The sequence below is a fragment of the Myripristis murdjan genome, chromosome 11 (genome assembly GCF_902150065.1).
Source record: "Myripristis murdjan chromosome 11, fMyrMur1.1, whole genome shotgun sequence".
NCBI lineage: Eukaryota > Metazoa > Chordata > Actinopteri > Holocentriformes > Holocentridae > Myripristis > Myripristis murdjan.
Genome location: NC_043990.1, coordinates 19,622,199 through 19,643,779, shown reverse-complemented (window position 1 = coordinate 19,643,779; position 21,581 = coordinate 19,622,199). Strand labels below are relative to the sequence as shown.

The window sequence follows — 21,581 nt, the reverse complement described above, 5'->3', positions numbered from 1 at the left end:
AGTGTACAGATTTGTATTTGTGTTTGAGTTTGTGTGTATGTTTGAGTGTGTGTGTGTGTGTGTGTGTGTGTGTGTGTGTGTGTGTGTGTGTGTGTGTGTGTGTGTGTGTGTGTGTATTCTTACTGAGCTGCGATTTTGATGAACTTCTTGAGCAGCTGCACCCTCTTGTTGAGCGACACACACATGAGCACCTCGGACATGACCCACTGCTGGACCTCGTTGCAGCGCTGCAGCAGGACGGACAGCGCTGCCGTGTGGCCGGTGCCAGGAGCGCGGCTCAGGGTGTAATACACCAGCTCCTGCTGCATGGGCACAGAGCAATGAATACCAGGTGAACTGGCAAATCTTGACATTTGGACAAGAGCTAACCAGCCAGTTATCATATGAAAAAGCACCATACCCAATGCTGTTATGATGACCCTAACCCTAACCCACACTTAATACTCTTAATAATAATCTTAATAATCTTTATTATAAGTTGTCATGCTAATGTGATGTCAGATCGCTGCATCTCAGAAAACACAGGTTGAGGCATCTTGTCCGAGCTTCCAGAATCCAGAGTTCTGACTTGAATAGGTATTCCATTGCATTTTTCCAAGTTGGAGGTCAGAAATTCTCATTTTCATTTGTGTCTGGATTGTAGCATAAGACCATGGCATTCTGATCCAAAGGGTTTTCATCAGGATGGTGAAAGGTGTGAGAAATGCTTTGATCGAAAAATGCCATCATGGTAATTTAGACCATGTCCACACTAAGCCAGGTCAATTTGAAAATGCATGTCTTTCTTTTCATTGTGGTCTTTTGTCTATACGAAGCCACCATTTTCCACTTGTGATTTTTTTGGACAATACTCTCAAAAGTGCTTCAATCTAAAAAGGCCAGTGTAGCATTGTAGTGCGAACAGATTCTAGGGCACAGCATGTGCAGGCCACATGAGTGCACATGTGCATGCTATATGGGGAGCTTGAAGCACTTTAGGGTGTTTCAGTGCAGATGGCGGGCTTTGGAAAAATGTCTCAATAAGGTGTATGGTGTAGTGTAGATGGAAGACAGAAATGAAATTCAGAAATTTACCGATCTTATTGTGGATATGATTTTAGATGCCATCACTGATTTTGAGTGACTTCATAAGAGCATACACTAAGCGGCGTATGGTGCTCATCGTTTCATTGGGACTCTGGGTTCACCATTTTCACAAGAAACCTTTCAGTGTCAGCTGCTATTGACAGCCACTGGAGTAAGCTCTCTGTGCTCGAGATTCGGCAAGTCTTGTAAAGCATTTGCATCTTTAATGCTTACATCCCTGCAACTGCTGATGAATGTGAATTTATCATAAAGTGTGTGTATGCAATGTGTGTGTGTACCTCGTGTATCGAGTTGAAGAGGCTCCAGTCCAGGTGTGTGAGAGCGGCTGCCACGTCCCAGGTGTTAATACCCAGCAGGCGCACTGGCCTCCTGATTAGCTCAGCACTGTCTGTTAGAGGAGGCTGCGCGCGCACACACACACACACACACACACACACACACACACACACACACACACACACAGAGAGAGAGAGAGAGAGAGAGAGAGAGAGAGAGAGAGAGAGAGAGAGAGAAGTATGTTAGTGCAAACAAAGACAATAGATACATATGTGCATCAGTATACAGACACAGATATACACTCACAAATCCGCATGTATTGCCAACCTCAAGCAATAAGGCCATGAAATGCATACTCTGTCTCTGAATAAGTAGACAATAGCAACAAAATCTAACCATCACAATAAAGTCCCTTCTTCAACACAATACAGCGGGCTGGGCTTTCAGGAGAAACAACATGATACAGAGCCTGGCCACATACAACTGTGACTGAAAGCTGAGAGGGGAGTGGTGACTCCTGCTATCAGTTGCTCTGTCCGGCTGTAGTACACGTTACTATATCGCTTACCATTCTGCATTTGTAACCCTGGCAAGCGAGGATACCTTGGTACTGTCAACAAATGAAAATATAAAAAAAAAAAAAACATATTCCACTGAATTCTACTTATGTGATAAAATAAAAACAAAGATGAAAATACTTCTTGCCTGGCAGCATAAGACTACAAATCTTTAAAATGGGTTGTGTAAAACTGGATCTAGAATTTTAATGAAGTCTGCTGGTTTTGTAACAGCAGTCAAATATACCCATCCAACAGGAAACGAAAAATCCCCAAATGTGCGGGTGATACAATGCAAAATACTACAAACTTGTTCATAAATTCACAACTGAAGCTCTACTATTACAGAGCACCACTTTGCCTGGAAAAAGCTCTTCACAGTCCTACCATCATGACTGGTAAATAAAAAAACTCCTTTGAGCTCACACCTTTCTCTCCTCTAGAGTTGTTAATAATTTCTCTAGCTTGTTTGGAATGCATGTATCACCTTAATGCTGTTATTCATTTTCAAGTCTAATTTAACCAGAAAATGATACAGTAGCTGGTAAAATTATTAAAGGCAGCAAATGCCCTATAAACATATTCCAAAAGTGGTGATTTACTTGAAACCAACACACTGCATCCGTTGCATCAATCTTTCCATATGAAATATGGAGAGTATTGAGAGTGGGATATTTTATAATAATACATTTATATACCAAAATCTCAGTGAGGTCCCTGCGACAGGCCACAAGCTTGCCCTGTGGGGTCAGAGACTCTGAGTATACACAGTCACTGGGCTGCAACACCCTCCGCTCTGCAGAGAGAGAGAGAGAGAGAGAGAGAGAGAGAGAGAGAGAGAGAGGGAGAGAGAGAGAGAGGGAGAGAGAGAGAGAGAGGGAGGAGGGAGGAAGAGAGATGTTATGCAGTTTATGCTGAGCTCTGAGCCCTGGTGAAAATCCAACAGGGTTATTAAGAAAAAAGAAAGGCCGTGTGTGTGTGTGTGTGTGTGCGCACCTCCAGTGTGTGAAACCACTGCAAGCACCATCTCTTCCTCTGTCCGGTCCATCTTCAGACCCACAATCCTTAGCAGCTCGTGGGCCTCCAGCGAGGGGTGTGTGTGCACACTCAGGTATGAGTCGGTGCTCACATGCACGCAACAAATTACTAAAAGAGACAGGATAAGATTCAGCAAGCAATTAATACATACACACCACAGATATGTTTATTTACAGAACACGGTATTTAAAACAAAAACACGCAAATAAATAACACTGATAAACACTGACACAGCAGATGCAGATTAGCACAGAGATAATTATGATAACTTTTGTCAAGTAGATGAGCAGACTCTTCTAGCCTGCAGCCAAATTAGGACATGCTGTGTTTAAACAATTTGCACAAAATGGTCAAACTCTCATTATGCATAATTCTCCCCAATCATGAGCGGTCTATGTGTGTGTGTGTGTGTGTGTGTGTGTGTGTGTGTGTGTGTGTTTGTGTGAATTACTCACCCTCCCTACTTTCACTCTGTGGACTTCGAAGTTGCAAACAGTTTTCTTTCAAACTCAACTGCTGATACAGCTGCTTGCTCTAAGAGAGGAAGAGAGAAAGAGTGAGAGACAGAGAGAGAGAGAGAGAGAGAGAGAGAGAGAGAGATGGTTAGAGAAAAGTGGTGAAGGTGAAAAAGGTGAAGAAACAGAAAAAAAATGAATTTATTTATAGTGAGCTTGAAAAAAAAAACAGCTAAGATCAGTGGTATTAAGAATTTAGAATCCTGTTATCATATCAATAAAATCCAGTTTACAGATGATGTCATGTGCTTTGAATGTAAATATCTCAGCCTTACCTTTTGGTTTGGAGGGCAATCGTCCACTGTGCTGCAAAAAGAGACACACACCATGAGGAGGGATGAATGTAGCCATACACACGTGTGCGCACACACACACACACACACACACACACAGATAGCATTTAAAAACCATCTCTCAGTAGTAACATTTGATTTGATCTCCAAAGACACACACACTTACTGTCTGCGGCGTAGAAGCTTCTGAAACTCCTTCAGGTCTTTCTCCAGTGTTGGGAACTCATACAAATCCTCTAACACACACCTGTATAGGGTCTGAGGCAGAGACAGAGAAGGTAACTAACGTGCATGGGCATTACCCAACATCACTACTCAACTATCATAACCAGGTACAGCCAGCTGATGTAGTGACCAACGAGGCTACAGCCATGGGTTAGGTGATGATGACAGTGAGAAGCTACAGGACAAGAATGTAGAGTATCCTTATAGAAACAACATGGATTGTGTACCAACATGCTAACAAGCTAGCAATATACCCTCCAATATGCTTGCTCACTTGCTTTATTTTAGCTTATGTGGTTTGTTTTTCTGATTGATCCAATAACCTGCTACATTTTTATTTTTTTTTGTAAATATGCATTACTGCCACTCCTTTTCCAAATGGTTTAAACCCTACAGAGTGTGTTTCATGAAGTCAATGATGGAAACAAAATCCAAGCTACAACTAGCAGGGTCAAAAACTAAAACCCATCAAACGTCTTAAGTGGACAAATCAATAAAGGTTCCCCACCACACTGACTGGTGCCTTGTTATTGTAACATCTGAATGCCACTGACACATAGAGCCTTTGTTCTTAGCCTGTTTTCATATTTGACTACCGTACACCGCCTGTGAACGTGACCCAACCAAATCAAAGCAAAACAGCAGCTGTGTATAGAACAGGCTCCTGTTTGGCTGCTTGTCATGCAGCTCCGCACACAGGCGCATGGAAGCATCTAAATCTCTACAACAAAGGTACAGTCAATTAATCATCTTGGCTGGTTAACATTACATTTGTTTTCCAGTTCACTGGTCCCAGGCAGGTGAATCAAAAAGTTAATTTCAGACAACATCCACTAATTTCTGCCACATTTCACTCACAGTGTAGCATTACATCACAGGCATGTTGGCTTGAGCTCCATCTGAGCTGTAGGAAGGTTACATCAAACAAACAGCACAGAATCTACACTCAAAGTAGATTATGGCAGACTGAGAACACTCACTGTCACCCATATCAGCATATAACAGCAGTATATAGTGTGTGTGTGTGTGTGTGTGAATGGTAGCGCATTAAGGAACAGAATGAATGCTGTGGCAGGCACAGGAGGTAGCAACGCTATATCTGTATTCAACCTGGTAGAACCCACAAACATCACTCACTCACACACACACACACACACACACACACACACACACACACACACACACCTGTGCTTATCACCGTCATTGACCCACCATAGCCCCCATTCCCATTCCCCTCTTGCTCGGCTGTTACTAGGCAACTATCACCTGGGTTACGCACTCTGTATGAGATTATACCCATGCCAACCCTCGCACTTTGGTTTCCATGGCAACCTAGCACCGTGCAATGGAGCCGTCAGGTTACAGAAGGACAAGTGATTGGTAAGTATGTGTGTTTGCGAGAGTCTAGGTATGTGTGCATCCATGAGCAGAGCAGTGTGTGTGTGTGTGTGTGTGTGTGTGTGTGTGTGTGTGTGTGTGTGTGTGTGTGTGTGTGTGTGTGTGTGCGCGCGTGTGTGTGTGTTTTGGTGTCAGGGACGTCACAAGCATTGAATATCCGACCCTATTAAGCAGGCAAACATACAGTACGAACACAGCAGACACGAGCAGCGTTTGGGATGAGCGCTGCTGGCAACAATAATAACTCTGTCACAGTTCTACATCTGATCTGAGCATCAGTCGTTGTCCTGTATGGACATCATGCACACACATTGTTAACATGTACTATTAGGCACATACAGCTTCATATTAGATCATATATATGCATGTGATTATATGCATGATACATTATTATCATGTCATATTATATGTCCAGAGCATAATGTATCCCAGTATAATGTAATGCACAGTGGGCCTCTGGTCTTGCCTATTAGTGTGCTCCTTTTTCAGAGGGAAGAGAGACCAAAACAAAACAAACAAAAAAAAAACACAACCAAGCAGTCAGTTCCTCTGTGGGAAACACAGCTGGAAACCACTTCAGTTTAACTGGAGAAGCAGCAAACAAAAAGCAAACACACACACACACACACACTTTCTTGCTCTCGTACTCTCTCACACACCAAATCAATGATATCCTGTCGTGCAGTAGTGCAGGAAGGACAAGCCCACTTCAGAACAAAACAGAGAGATGAATGAGATGTTTTAAGTTCTTCAGTGACGCGTACGAGAGGACAACAGAAGATCAAAGTCATTAAAACGCAGAGACGCGACAGACGGCGGGAGGACAGAGATACAGAGCGGATCAGAGATGTGGACAACAGCAGCTTGTACCTTCATGAAGCTCTTGACGTGCTCCTCTTCTTTGAGGAAGTCCTTGTAGAGTCTGCTCCAGTGCGAGACGAGCTGGAGTACCTTACGTTTTCTGAAGAGGGCGTCTTTGCCCTCCTCCTGACCCCTGCACCGCGTGCTGCTGTAGGTGGGACCAGTCAAGGAGACAACAGAGGAGGAGGGACAGGGAGATGGGGCGTGGAGGAAGAGGACGCGTGCTGTATGTGTGTGTATGTGTGTGTATCTGGGGGATGTTAAGAGTTACTTAGTTAGTGTTGGTCTGGTGTGTGTGTATGTGTAAGCAAGGATATTGCCCCAGCAGAGCCTGACAGAGGTCATTGGTGGACATGAACACCAGGTAGGTCAACAGGAAGTCGTCCAGCAGCATCTCTGAAACACAGGAAACACATCATCAGTCTCTTACTTGGCCCTTATTCATACATCTAGTATTAAGTCAAAGGCAACTGGACTTTCTGTTTGATCTTGAGCAAGTGAAAACTTTCTTTAACACAGTAATTCACATTTTCAGGAGAAAAGCCATTTGGCAGGAATGAACACACAAGCATCCCGCAACGGCGCTGAGAGTGGTGCATTGGATTCTGCGATGCTTCGAGTTGAACTAGCCTTGACACAGTTCCCTATCTCCTTGGACTTTCAGTTTCCAAGAATTTTGGGGTTTCTGCTTTGGCCTCTTTCCACACTGACAAATATTATTTCTCCAGGAAAGAGTGGAAGTGATAAACAAGAGGTTGGTGCAATATGGGGTTCTCGGAGGAAATATATGCAAGGTGGGTCTCATTCGCTGCCCCATTTTTCTACAACAGTCGCGGACATTCATCCAGACTCTGTATGGAGGAGAACACCTGGGACCGAGATTAAGTGAACTGCTACACCTGTCACTGTCACTTCAGAGTAACCAGACCAATCAAAACTGTCAGAATCTAACAAGGCAAGACGTATCATATCAACAAGACCAGAGTGGCAGTTCAAGTTGACGTTCATAAGCCACTTAGATAGATAGATAGATAGATAGATACTTTATTCATCCCGAAGGAAATTCGCACTTTGTATCTAGTAACCAGATGGAACAATACAGCAACCTCTGAAACTGTCTGTCCAAGCACAGAGGTACACTGTGCTGCTTACACTTTCATAATTGCAGTGTAATCGCCACCTCAGAATAGTCTGTCAATACCAGAGGACGACCCGGAAACTTACAAATTGGAGAAACCACCTGCACTTCAAACTCAGATGCTGACATTACCCCAACAACTCACATCGGGGAAAACTGAGGAAACTTCTCTAATGAGTAGATAAAAAGTCAATCTGCCTTAGACTCACTGCAACTACGTGTGATCTATAGCTTTTCCTTTTTGTGTGAAAATAAATTATATGCCTAGACAGGTTACCCAAGGCAACCACAAACCCTCAACAGCCTTATTGCTGTACGGTATATGTCTAATTGGATGGATTCTAGATCCCTACTTCACATCTACACCCTTGATTCACTCTGTTTATGTGGTGTATACCGGGGAGTCGTTTGTGTGTCAGTCACATCAATGCGTGTGCTCCAACATACAAACACACTTTAAGAGAAACCCGGGCAAACAAATCACAATCATCCACATCTCTAAAGGAAAGACCCAGTTTCCTCATCCTCTTGGCTCATATTCTTAACAACCTCACAAACCAAAGAAATTCATCAGAGAAGTAAAGAAAGCTGACATGTGTGAAAGAGTTTGTGCATATGTGTGTGTGTCAGACTCAGCAGGTGTTCAATGGGTAAGAACTGAATATAAACAGCCCCTGTGGCAGATGGGTAATGAGCCTTTGTTGGTGTGTGTGTGTGTGTGTGTGTGTGTGTGTGTGTGTGTGTGTGTGTCAAACCCCTTCTCTGGGAAAATGTGTGACCCAAATATGGTTCTGCCGGGCAGAGAGCAAAGGAATCAATTATAGAAGACTGAGCAGAGGCCGTGGCATTAATAATTGATCAACTGTCTTCTCCTTAGAAATAAAAACACAACTTTTCTCAAGAAATATTTTTAGACAGGTCCGAGTGAGCTTATCACTTTTTGAAAACCCTGTTCACTTGCATTTCGATCTATCATTTTCAATCTCTCGCTGTCCCTTTTCGATCTGAGCCTCTCCCTCTTGACCCGCTCTCTCTCTTTCTCCGTCTTTGCTCTAATCTAACTTCTCGTTTCCCTTCCTCGCCCACCCCCCTCCCGCCCCCACCCGCACCCCCGTTTTTCATTTTCTCCTTCTCGGCGGTTACTTTTCCCCCCGCTACTCCTCTCCTCCTACGCTCGCCCTCTCTCGCTCTCTGTGATGATAAATATCCATTTTCATCTTCAACATATGCCCTCTGCGTTTGCCTGCTGGCATGCACAAAGTCAGACACATACTCATGCACACACAGTGACACACACGCACACAGGCGCACACACACACACACACACACACAGGCGCACACACACACACACACACATGTGGCACCCTGATGAATAACTCATTCAGCTCTGACCTTGGGGACTTTTTTATCTCTGGTGAGAGAGAAAGGAAGAGAGCAAGCGAGAGGGAGAAGATATGTGTGTAGGCTGAACTAATCGCAGTAATCTGTTGCTGTGTTTTTGTTGTGTGTGTATGTATATGTGTGTGCGTGAGCATGTGTGTGTGTGTGTGAGTGGAATGGGGTAATCACTCTCTCTCTGTAAGCGTGTTGTAGCCTGTTCAACATGCTGCAGAGCTAACCCCACCAAAACGATACGCTGATGCTCAACGCCATCCCAGAGGGTCTACACACTCACACACACACACACACACACACACACACACACACACACACACATACATACAAATACACAAACACACACACATATATCCTCATGTTTATTCAATGCACACAACCCCGAAAGATAGGCACACATTTACACAAAGACAGCTAAACATGCACACACACTCTTGATCTCCCTTCCTGCTTGTGACTGCCTCTCTCTCTCTCTCTGTCTCTCTCTCTGCTCCCTCTAAAAATCAACCCAAGCCACGGAGAGAAAAGAGAGAGTGACTTTCCTCTTCTCAGTGAATGCATATCAGGCAGGCTTCTTCCACAAAGACTACCTCAGTTCTCTCTCCTCTCTCCTCCGTGGTTTCCTACACTCTTCCCTCCATTCATCTCTCCCTCTCTTCGCTGGCTTCCTGCGGCTCAGTGAGATAGCTCCCTGTGGACTGTTGGGAACTGGTGTCGCTGAGGAGTCGATACATAAAGAGGCCTTGTCCTAAAATGGTACAAGCAAGCCAGAGCAGGGGTTTGTAAGCTCTAGGTCGGGACCCAAACTGGGTCGTGGGCCTGCTTTTGTTGGGTCTCCATGTGATAAAAGTACTATTTCACTGAGCCAGGGTCCCAGGATGATGTGTGCAGGTGTGACAATATTAGGGCACTTTCACACTATTCTTTGCTTGCTCTCGTCCGATTCAGGTGTGAAGTCGCATTTTTCATCAGGTCTGGTTGGTAATCACATGGCTCTGTGTTAAGCCAGAATTCACCTGAGACCTATGTTTTTTTATGTGTCTTCGCAAGCAATTGTGAAATATATTCATCGGCCCATATTTCTAGAGGAGCACTCACCTCATCGTTAGTTCACATTTGTCACCGAGTCATTATGGCGGCGCTAGAAGCTCTGTCTGGCCGTAGCTACACGTGTCAGCATCTGCTTTCAACCCGCAATGCACTAGATTTTAGTTTGCGTCCAAGTGATTCAGTCAGATTGCGTTCTCATTTATATAAAAGCTTACCACCGTTCACTCAGAACATGCATGGGATTTTTCAGGAGGACCACGGTTCGTTTGATTGGTCCAGACCTGTGATTGAATGTGTGTTCCCATCTCACAGCTGAACTACACTCTCAGAAAAGAGGGGTTCCAAAACGGTTCTTCACAGAGAGACTACCTATAACATATTGACTCTAAAACACCCTGTTCAAATTTCCAGAGGCGTTCCTATGGAAGCAAATGGATATATCAAGAACACTTTCTATTTAAAGAGCCTTTTTTGGAAGAAAGAGTTCCTGCAGGAGTCCTTTAGAAGGCCAAATACTCCTTTTGTATTTGTTTGATAATTCTGATTTGATGTTAAATACTGCTATAATTAATTAATCACTTCATCAGTTATCAGCACCTTTATTAATGATGACATCTGTGTCACAGCCAAATAGCAGGTTGATTAGCTCCTGGTCAGAATATGATAGGATGCTTCATGTAGGAGAACAACACTTAACAAGAATTTTCATTTTACTGGACTGTAATCAGTAATGAGAGAAAGTAAACTGGGGTGGAGAGAGAGCTAGCAGAACTAGCATGACCTTTTATGCTGGGTTCTTGGCAGTATCTCTTGAAATGGTCTTAGGTATAACCCTTTGTAAAGAGGGGGACGAATGAAGACAAACCCAGAACCTTCAATTGTTCCTCTTTTTCTGAGAGTGTAACATCGTAAATGAGTTCAAGTAACAGGGTGCTCACTCTTCTCTGGAAATCATTTTCCAGGATTTTTAAGGGCATGTTCAGTGCTTTGTTAGAATGATTCGATCAGCAAAAATTGCATGAAAATGACATCTTAAATTACACGTCTTCAACACGTTTCTGGACTGTACAAGGTGTTGTTGGTCTAAAAAAAATACTAACATTTTAACAACATGCTGACAACATGTAAATATGCTGACAACACAGTGTTAATCAAAGTGTTGTTTTTTGCGTGTTTTTGACCTATTCGGTCTATAAATAGGTATGAATGGGCACTGAAATAGGGCATCAACGGCTAAAGATGTACAACAAGACCTCAAGAAAACATTTGAATACGTGATCCCAGCCAAACTTTCTAATTCTCCAGCATCTCACTAATATGTCCATATTTTTTATCAGTATTTGAATTTTCCAGGTGTTTTCCACCACTGGAAAACTAGTCAATAAATTTTCAGGTTTTCCGTGATGCATGGGAACCTTAAAAAAATTACACCAATCAGGTTAAATATGAAATCCTTAGATCCTTAGATCAACAACAAAGCCAGAACCATTTTTACATGCAAGCTACTCAACAATGACAAAGCTTTGCTTGCAGTTAAAAAAAAAAAAAAAAAGAGAGAGAGAGTAAGCAGCGCACTGTTTAAGAGCCCAATAAAGATTGATTTCAGAAATCTGAGATACAGCAGTTAACAGCCCAACGGGTCAAAAACGTTTTCAGCACCGTGAGGGAATCCATGAAGTTACTCATTAGAACATTTACCCTCTTGAACGCCCCTCACATTCACAGGCAATGACATGGCTGAATGCATGCACACAGCCATACACACACCTGGAACCAGCTGCTGACTCACACAGGCTCACACACACACACACACCTCATCCCTGAACACAGCCAAAACAATTAGAGGGAAGTACGCTCCCGCTGGGTTTGAAAGGACTATACATTCCTCAAGGCGAGAGTGAAAGAAAGAGAGGCTCTGTCGTAACTTGTTGTGTTTGGTCGAAAATGACATTCCTTGGAAGAAGGGGGCGAAGTCGTTCTTACACCTAAACAAGTTTGGTCAACTAGCAAAGATAAACAAAATCTCATCAACTTTACATAACAAAATTCTCTCATTTTCCTCTAAATATGTGTAAGGCAGGATATAGATACACACAACAAACATTACACTGAAATACTGTGGAATCTGGATAATAAATGTGGATTATACATCTTTGTGTTACAGATGTGAGTGTCTGCATATGTAGTTTTAGCTAATTACAGAATCAAGTACACACATTTACCTACATTTCTGTACAGGCATGTGTGACCATAAATATGTGCTGTAAAGTACACGTGTTTGTATGTGTGCTTGTGTTTGTGTGTCCAAACTCACCGCTCTCCCGGCTTTCCGGCGCCCCTCTCTGGTCGTCGAGCCGCAGGTCGCTCAGCAGATGCTCCAGGATCTTCAGTGGCGTTCCTGACACCACTACGTACCTGTAAGATGAAGAGCCACAACAGTCTTCCTCACCAGAGCGATGACAACGAATGCCTCCATTTCTCCTTCCGCCCTCTCTCCCCCCCGCGGCCTCCTCCACATCTTCATCAATAAATCGAAGATGGGGCACGTCAAATGTACGTAATTTTGACCCATTGTTTTCTTCATCATTACTCTCATCCTCATCCACATCATCATCGTCATCGTCATCTTCCTCGGCCTCTGCAAGCGTAGCTAGCATGGAGTTCCTCTTCATATCTTAAGACTTCCAGAGGCCGCCTCTGACACCCCCCTCATCTGAGCTTGCCCAGGAAGGGTGCTCCCTCTTGGGGTTTCCTGCCCTCGGTTTTCCCCCTCTTACCCAAGAGCTCCAGAGATTAAAGCCTTCTCCACTCAGAGCTCCTGGCACTGGGAGAGAACTGACTGCTACTAAGGATGTTAACTACTGTATACACACACACACACACACACACACACACACACACACACAACTTAACCTGACACTCCCTGCATTGTGCCTAAGGCCTTAACACACACACACACACAGCCAAACCACAGATACAAACACTGCCGACAGTTTCTAGGAAATGTACAATGAAACTCACTTTGAGCGAATACACACACACACACACACACACACACAAAATCCTCCATGCATACACTCCATATGTTTGTGTAAGGAAGGAAGCAAACCAGTCTTGGTGTCGTCTTTGTTTTGTTTTCTGCTGGAAACAAGAAAGCCATTCACTTTTCTCCTGCTCTCCGCCTGAGGCTAAAGCATACATTGTCTTACAGCACACACACACACACACACACACACACACACACACACACACAGACATACACACTCACACAAAGACTGGTGACAGCGCCACTGATGTTTTGCATGCATGTGTGAGAGTGTGGGGCTGCAACTAGAAACGGCAAACTACCAGAGAAAGGAAGAGACAGACTAAGAGACAGGGAGAAGGAGGAGGAGAACAAATATGATGTTAATGTTTTTATGGTGTGTTAGTTTCTTAGTAAATGTCTAAGGGGCGGAGGCTGACCTCTTGTCACCATCATCCTCTCTGGCTCCGCCCCCTGACGATGTGGGAGAGGGACGGTCCGACGGCGATGTCACTGATGATGTCACTCTCTGCAACACCAACACATCCCGCCCTCTCTCCTTCAAACAAACCCTCCCCACTGCTTCCTGAAAGAGAAACACACAGAGAGAGCGAGAGAGAGAGAGAGAGAGAGAGAGAGAGAGAGCGAGATAGAAGATAGAGAGAGAGAGAGAGAGAGAGGAGAGAGAGAGAGAGAGACATGTCACAAAGTGAAAGACAAGGACAAGCTGATTATACTGCTGAAGGCGAGATAAGGGAGTGAAGACACGGGACGCTTCCTTAACTGAAGCCACAGAGAAATATCTGAGGCTAGTGTCGCACTCGCCATTTTGATGCATTTTTCTGAGACTGAGATCAGATTGCTGGGTGTTCAATGTCTCATGTGGCTGTATTAACTTAAATGTGCCTGGCCTCTTCATATCTGGTTTTGAAGATCCATCTAGCAAGAAAAAAAAAATGTATCCACTCCTTTCACTTGACTCACCTTGAAATGATCAGACGATTATGCCGCACTGAAAATAACAGGTGTAATTTAAATTAAAACTGCATAATGGACACTTTATGTTTTCATTTGTCATGTAATTATGTTGCGCGCGCGCACACACACACACACACACACACACACACACACACACACACACACACACACACACACAGTCAGAGTCTGCTGGCATTGGCACAGGGAAGTATTGCATTTCCTGTCATCAGGTAACATGTTTGAGGAAAACTGCATTGTGCAAGAAATAACAATGAAGGCACCCAGGAATGTGGGCTGAGACTTGACATGATCTCTTATTGCAAAAATCCATAGCAACCTGGTCTGTGAAGGGGACACACACACACACACACACACACACACACACACAAAACACACACACACCTGCAGTGACAGTCCAATGGGGACAGAGTTCCAGATGGACAAAGAAGCACAATAAGAAACAGCCTGAGGAGGAGAGAGGAGAGCGAGAGAGCAAGAGAGGGAGAGAAAGAGAGAGGGAGAGAGAGATCAAAGAGAGAAGACAGGAGGAGGAGGAGAGTTAAAGGGGCGACGTCTCTCCTCCAGCTGCTCTCTGCTGACTGTCTCTGTGGCAGCCAGAGGGAGCGAGCTGCACCCACAACTGATGGAGATGGAGAGAGCGAGAGAGCCCTCTCTGTGCACGGCTGCCTTTCTGTTGCAATGTTTCCTGCTCTAACGCACACCATTAATAATCATAAAATCTACACTGATGATACCTTTCCTTTTATTCAGAATGCCCACTGGAGCAGAAAACAGTCACAATGATGATATAAGATGTCAAAGGTGCAGTAAAATCTTTTTTTTTTTCCTAGAATCATCAAGGCTAGTAATCAGTACTGATAACTACGGTCACAATATGTAGCAAAATAACTTGGATTATCATTTCACACATCATACACTGCATATGCAATCATAGAAACTATGACATATAAAAGTTGACACAAAAATGCACACACACACACACACACACACACACACACACACACACACACACACACACACACACACACACACACAAAACACACACACAAAAACACACACACATCTGTGTGATTGTCAGATGAAAGGAATTGTCTGATACCTGAGAGATGGCAGGTGGGATCTGCCTTGGGCCAGACACAACAATGTGCTCTAAGTGCTGTGTATGTGTCTGTGTATGTGTATGTGTCTGTGTCTGTGTGTGTGTCTGTGTGTGTATGTGTGTATCCATGCAGACATGCCCTGATGACTCACATTCTATTGGCGCCCTGTTAAAGGCACTGAGGTCACCTGATCCTCCCCTGAGATGTGTGCGTGTCACGCTCACTCTGAAAACCTTCATTTGCTTAAATATTCAATTCTGAATGACATCCATTAATACACTACAATAACAATAATAGAGAACATGGTAAAAACATGATGAATTTCCTAAAAGGTTCAATGAAAGCCCTCAGGTCAGTATATCCCTGTACCTTTTCGCCTCTTTACGGTGCATACGGCCTTGCTAAAGTCTAATGTTTTCACCACACTTTGACATTAAGATGAAGAGAGGAAAATACATATATACTGAGTAATGAAGATAACTTGAACAGGGTATTTGGAGATTTTTGTTTAATTTGGTTTAGTGTACTCCTGTCTGTGTCTGAATCCATATATCAATCCTAGTCCATTCCAGCCTAAACATACCAACAGAGATTGTCTGGATGGGATTCGTATTACCGCACAGCACCGGTGATGTAATTTGGCACACTGAATAAAAGTAATTTTGATTAGCAATATACACGGTGTTTGTGTGGCGAAGTTACTGCCACAAATTAGCATGGTTTGGCATTCCCAATAGACCACAGAATACATGCAAAGTGTTAGTAATTTGTGAATCACATGCATCAATCTGCAGCTGACAGGAGATGTGGGAATGAAGTCAGAAGGTTATTTTCCTGGTAAGTTTTACTTACACAGAGTTGTGTGCTATGTAATAATCACAAATAACATGGGAAAAAACTACAGAAGCGGACCTCCTCTACTAATACTAATCCTGTCCAGACAGGATTTATGTCTACCATTTATTGGATTATAGGAACAGCAAATGAAAAGCACATTACGCCACTGTCCAATGCATTGCTCTGTGCAATGTAATTCAACTGTGTTAGTTGGGTGACACTTTGATTCCAGTGGCACCAGGTTTCATTTAGTGGCACACAGGTGCACTAGTCAAATACACTGCACACAGAGATAAAAGGGCACACGGAGCTAATTTGATTTACAAAGCCCTCGGTGATGCTGACTGGCTTATAACTTCCCTGTCTGAGCATACAAAAAAAAATAAAATAAAATAAAAACACTGCCAGATCTTCAAATGAACTCACCCACAGACAACGCACACTAGAGCTTAAGTTAGGCCCCAATTTTCAAGCCCAACCCGAAAAAGTTCTGTGCAAATCAAAACAGCTTTTTCTCAGCCCAAACCCAACTGGAGTTCAAAATAGGCACAAATTAATTTGTCTGGTAGATAATAATCTGAAAGTAAATAATGATCCCCTCTCTAATAATCCTGTAGGCTGTGATATGGTTCCACAGAGGAAAGGAGAGGAGAGGAGTCTCATTCCTGGAGAGAGAGGAAATTGTCAGGAAACAAGAGAATCAATGAGCTTGTCTATAACAAAAACATGTAGAGCCACTATAGCCTAAAGGCTGTAATAATTTATGCAATGGGCCAACTGTGATGCTCTCTGGCTCTGCCCATTCAAACAAAAAAGGCCATGTATGCACCGCTAAGCCCCAACCCTACCCAAACCGATCATTTAATTAAGCCCAAACTGAACTGAAGCCAATAGGTCCTGTTGGACTCAGGCATAAATGGCAAGCTCTAAAGCATAGTGTCAACAAATCACATCGTGTTCTGCGGGATACATGATGAAATGACATTAGCAGTTAAATGTCTTCAGGAGAGAGAACTGCTCTCCACCCCTCACAGCAATACAAAAAGACACCCCAATAAATGACTGTTCAGACACTGCATGCCAATAATTACATCTATTGCTGCAGGTAGAAAGCCCGCAGTGCATTTAATTGCTCTGTATCTCAGGCCCAGTGGTAAGGCTCCCTGTGGTCTGCCTCTTTGAAGTTGATGGAATTTGATCGCCATCTGTGGCCCTGCTCTTTATTCTCCGGCAGTGTTCACATGGAACATTTGGCATCCATCAAATTCATGGATAAATACTGGATGCACTGAAACCATCAAGGCTGATTTGCAGTGGGTGTGTCTCTAAATATTTTGAAGCAGTTTGTATATATTTGATTGGCTAATGAAGTCGGTGCATGGATGACATTTACCTGTAATTCTGACAAAAAACGTTCAAATCACTTAAAACTTTTTTGATGGACTGGGTACTTTCATGCACTGCACCCTGTCAATGCATGTTGTTGTTGTTTTTGCTGCTTTTTGCTGTTTTGTTGCTGTTTTCTGACATATCACTAACGCTCATGTGAACTAGGACTGGATGACCAGGCAAATACATCTGGGATAGGCCATTGGCTGATTTGACAAATGGAATTCTCTTGCCAATATTCTGGTTTAAATTACCTTGATATTAATTTAAAATGTAGCCTTGTGCAAGACATTCATGGTTTCCAATGACTCCTGAGCACAAATATCTCTCTTCTAGGGCTGTGACAACAGCCACATTACTACACTTACGTGATGCATACCACAGGGTTGAGCTCATTAACAAAAGTCAATTTGAGTTATGTGAAATTTTTCTAAGTGTTAAGTTTCATATCTCTGAAACAGAAGGTACAGAACGGAACACAGACACAGAACAAAGACCAGCGGAGACCCCGAAAACCCCCAGATGGACCTTGGTTCTGAGTTGCTAGGATGTTCGGTTGTGGAGATATGGGCCAAAAGCCAATTTGTGACAATGTTGTCAAAATTTTGTATCTCTGGAACAAAAGGTCTGAGAAACATGGGACGGTTCAGTTCTGGAGATATGAGCCACTTGGCTCCTCGTTCAAAGTGAATGGGTGGGGGTGGGGCTTGGTTAACTGCTAAACCGCAGTGATATGTTGCTTTTTCACCACGGCAAGAAAAAATCCTTACCGTCACAGCCCTACTGCCTTCACAAATGAACTGTCTGCCTTGACTCTAAAACCAAAAGCCAAAAAAAAAACCAAACAAAAAAAAACGTGAAGTTTGCGTAAAGTTTACTGTCACTGAGCCCTAAGTTATTTTGAATAAAGCATCTCACCACAACACAGCTGAAAGCCACTTAGATACATTACATAAACAAGGAGCATTTCTTAGGTGTACTGCATCTGAGAGTAAAGTTAAGTTATTGTTACAACTTGAGGTGACACTGAAGACAAAATCACATCTGCATGACTTGACCAAAATGATATTAAGCTAATTTAGCAAGTGAGTAAAAGCTGGTCCACACTGACTTGACTATAAAGTGATTCCTTGTGCTTTTGAACTATGCGGCCTCTCCCTCCCTGTCACATTCCCTGGCATGATGACAAAAATACCAGAGATTGGTGATTTATGTGATGATGATTGCTTGTCGGGAGGACTTATGTTATCACCGAACTCTAAAGTTCATGCACAATGCCCCCCTATCCCTTGGTTCCCAGGCCAAGTGTCCCAGTTAAAGATATTATGTAACCAACCACAACCACTATAAAAACAGAGGTAATGACTGCTGGCATGGGAGAAAATGTTCTAATGTTGTACAATGTTCCTGATAAACTGTTGATCTGCTTGATAACATACTCACACTCTTTACATAGATGCCAACAATAACAACACAGCCAAGTATGGTGGGAGGCAGCAGTGTACTACACACAAACACACACACTAATAATCTGTGAGGAAATGTTCGGACAAAGAACAGCAGGCTGAGAAAGTATGTAAGCCATGACAAGGAAAAATATACAAAGTAGGCATCTGAAGACTTGAGGAGAGGAGGGGGCAGAAAGTTATGCAATACAGGGAGAGAGAGGAAAGAAAGCAAGAAGTAAGGCAAGCAAGAGAGTGGGAGAGTGACTGACAGCAAGAAAGACGAGATAGTGAGACAGCACAAAAATGAAAAGGATGGAGGAGTGAGGGAAAGAGAGGCAAAAAGAAGAAGAGGCAGAGTGTGAGAGAGACAGAAGCTATATTTAAGTCCAACTGTCAAGTAAATTTTACACACACTTTTGAAATGTTGAAAAAACTAAAATGCTAAAAGGGGGGTTTCATCTGGGTTGAAAAATGCTTTCATCCAAAAAAAAAAAAAAAAAGAAAAGAAAAGAAAAGAAAAAAATGCACTGGTTAATACTTAATGTACCAACTAATGGTCATACAACATGACAAGCACATATTTGGTGCAATGTAATGCATTGTTTTTTTCTTTATCGACAAAAACATCGCTGCTTCAAGTGGAGTATAAAAACATTATAGCATTAGTGAGGAATTATCCATTCAAGTTTCCATTCAGCTTTTCTGATCCAGTATATCATATTTTGCTATTTTTTTCTCTTTTTTTTTATTCAATTGCCAGTCTGCCACCACCCACACATCATCTCCGTACAGCCCACTGATGTGTCACTGTCCGGCACGGCAACAACTGTTTATCAGGTCCTCCAAAAAAATCTACCGAATCTATGGAAGAGGGGCGTTTATTTCCTATTTATTCATAATTCTATGGGCCATAAATATTTAAACCCAGCAAGACTTATCTAAGAAGGATTCTGTTAATGTAAACAGCCTCACCATTTTTTAAAAAAGGTAAACCACTTGTTGTGGTGTAAAACTAATAAAAGAGATTAACAAATGGACAAAAGGGGAAAACAGAGCAAGGAATGGACAGAGTGAAGGGAGTGAAGTTTCATAACTTTTCTTTGAAGTCAGATCTGAGGCCAGTCACTTGTTCTCAGCCAACAGGTGTGACTGTCTTTCCTTCAATTTGTCTCCTTCCTTCAATTCAACCATATGTACTTCCACCCTCTCCTCCACCCTTTCCACCATCCCCGTCTCCTCCGACAGCCTCAAAAAAAAAAAAAAAAAAAAAAACTGCTTCTCTTTTCCTCTCGTCACCAAGGTCAAGCAAATTCTCTCTCTTTCTCTCTGTGACCGGGTGTCGTCACACTCTAAAGGATGAATTTGTAAAGGCAAAGCGGAGACGAGGAGATACTGCGTCTTTCAGGGGGTACATGCAGCACACACACACACACACACATACACAAAGAGCACACACAACGCCCATGAAAAATGAAAGAGGTCTATACTTGTGTTTAATGAAGACTCTTGCCTTCTCTCTATAACACACACACACACACACACACACACACACACACACACACACACACACACACACACACACACACACACACACACACACACACACACACACACACACACACACACACACACACACACACACACACACACACACACACACACACACACACACACACACACACACACACTAGTAGAAACAGGAAGGGGACACAGAGTGCTTCCTTTTGGCTTTCCACAAGACACACCTTTCCTCTGTACAACACGTCATTATGTGTGTGTGTGTGTGTGTGTGTGTGTGTGTGTGCTGATAGTGACTGAGCCATATCTGTGTTGTGATAGGTTTGGGTTTAGTTCCTGGAAATAATGGTGGAGGGACACAATGGTTTTAGGTCAGGCACACACACACACAGATGCATGCGCACACATGGATTGATGGATACGCATGGATACATATGCACAAACACACACAGGCAGTCTAACTGCAAAATGTCACATTCCTAGACTATTACAAAGTTACAAGCTGTCTGTAAAGCCTGTGTGTGTGTGTGCAAATGTGTGCAAATGTGTGTAGTGTGTGTGGTGTGTGTGCCTATGTGCATGGTGAAAATGTGTGTGACCTTTATAATCCCTTGCATAGGTTAATCCCTGGTATGGACTGCACCAATCCACCATGTTGAATCAAATGTGGAAGAGTGTATAAGTGTGTGTGTATGTGTGTGTGTGTGTGTGTGTGTGTGTCCTGACTGAATAAAAGACAGTGATGCACCCGATGCACTCCACTGATACATGAATTATATCACTATGGAAACAGCCCACACTGGCTTGTCAGAGCTTATGTGTCATGTTTTTTTTAAAAGCAAAAACAACAACAAAAACAAAAACTAAAAATTTTTTTAAAAAAAATCACCATGACAACCCGCTAAAAGGAGAGTGATCTTGGATGAATCGAGCCTGAATCCGTCCTGACTTGGATGCTGGCTTAATTTAATATAAGCTATGAATTTAGCTCACAAAGAGTCATGTCAGCCTGAAAACACGGCTCCACAGCTCCACTACATTCCACTTTAAATGACAGAACACGGTACAGATTTCCATTTTTTTTTTTTTTTTTTTTTAAAGAGCCACAAAATAGCACGGCGCTACTTATCCTGAACCAAAATGTGTTTCTCATTTGGTGCATCTGAGGAATGAAAGTGAAATCGTATGCATTTCTGCAAAATCCCCAAGGCTGGGCTTTGGTCAAGCTTACCAAGCTGACGAGATATGCCGTAGAATTCATAAACAAATACACACACACACACACGCGCGCGCGCGCGCGCGCGCGCACACACACACATGATGTATGGAGAGGCAGGCTGCTCTGTTTCCTGCCCTCAGGTGTACTGTAGAGTGGGATTATACAGTACAACGCTTCACTAACACCACACTCATTATGCACACACACACTGACT

At 43.1% G+C, this 21,581-nt stretch overlaps 1 protein-coding gene across 1 annotated transcript in view; it reads right to left on the bottom strand.

Annotated features, from left to right (window-relative positions):
- Nucleotides 1-21,581, bottom strand: part of rapgef5a (Rap guanine nucleotide exchange factor (GEF) 5a) — a 51,319-nt gene that overhangs the window by 6,205 nt on the left and 23,533 nt on the right. The window contains exons 10-20 of the mRNA XM_030064265.1: nt 13,298-13,443; nt 12,147-12,247; nt 6,567-6,645; nt 6,259-6,403; nt 3,932-4,023; nt 3,748-3,778; nt 3,413-3,491; nt 2,916-3,065; nt 2,618-2,715; nt 1,365-1,487; nt 124-302 (exon numbers count right to left, since the gene is read on the bottom strand). Of these exons, the coding sequence (XP_029920125.1) occupies nt 124-302; nt 1,365-1,487; nt 2,618-2,715; nt 2,916-3,065; nt 3,413-3,491; nt 3,748-3,778; nt 3,932-4,023; nt 6,259-6,403; nt 6,567-6,645; nt 12,147-12,247; nt 13,298-13,443 (1,223 nt within the window). The remainder of the gene's footprint in view (nt 1-123; nt 303-1,364; nt 1,488-2,617; nt 2,716-2,915; nt 3,066-3,412; nt 3,492-3,747; nt 3,779-3,931; nt 4,024-6,258; nt 6,404-6,566; nt 6,646-12,146; nt 12,248-13,297; nt 13,444-21,581) is intronic.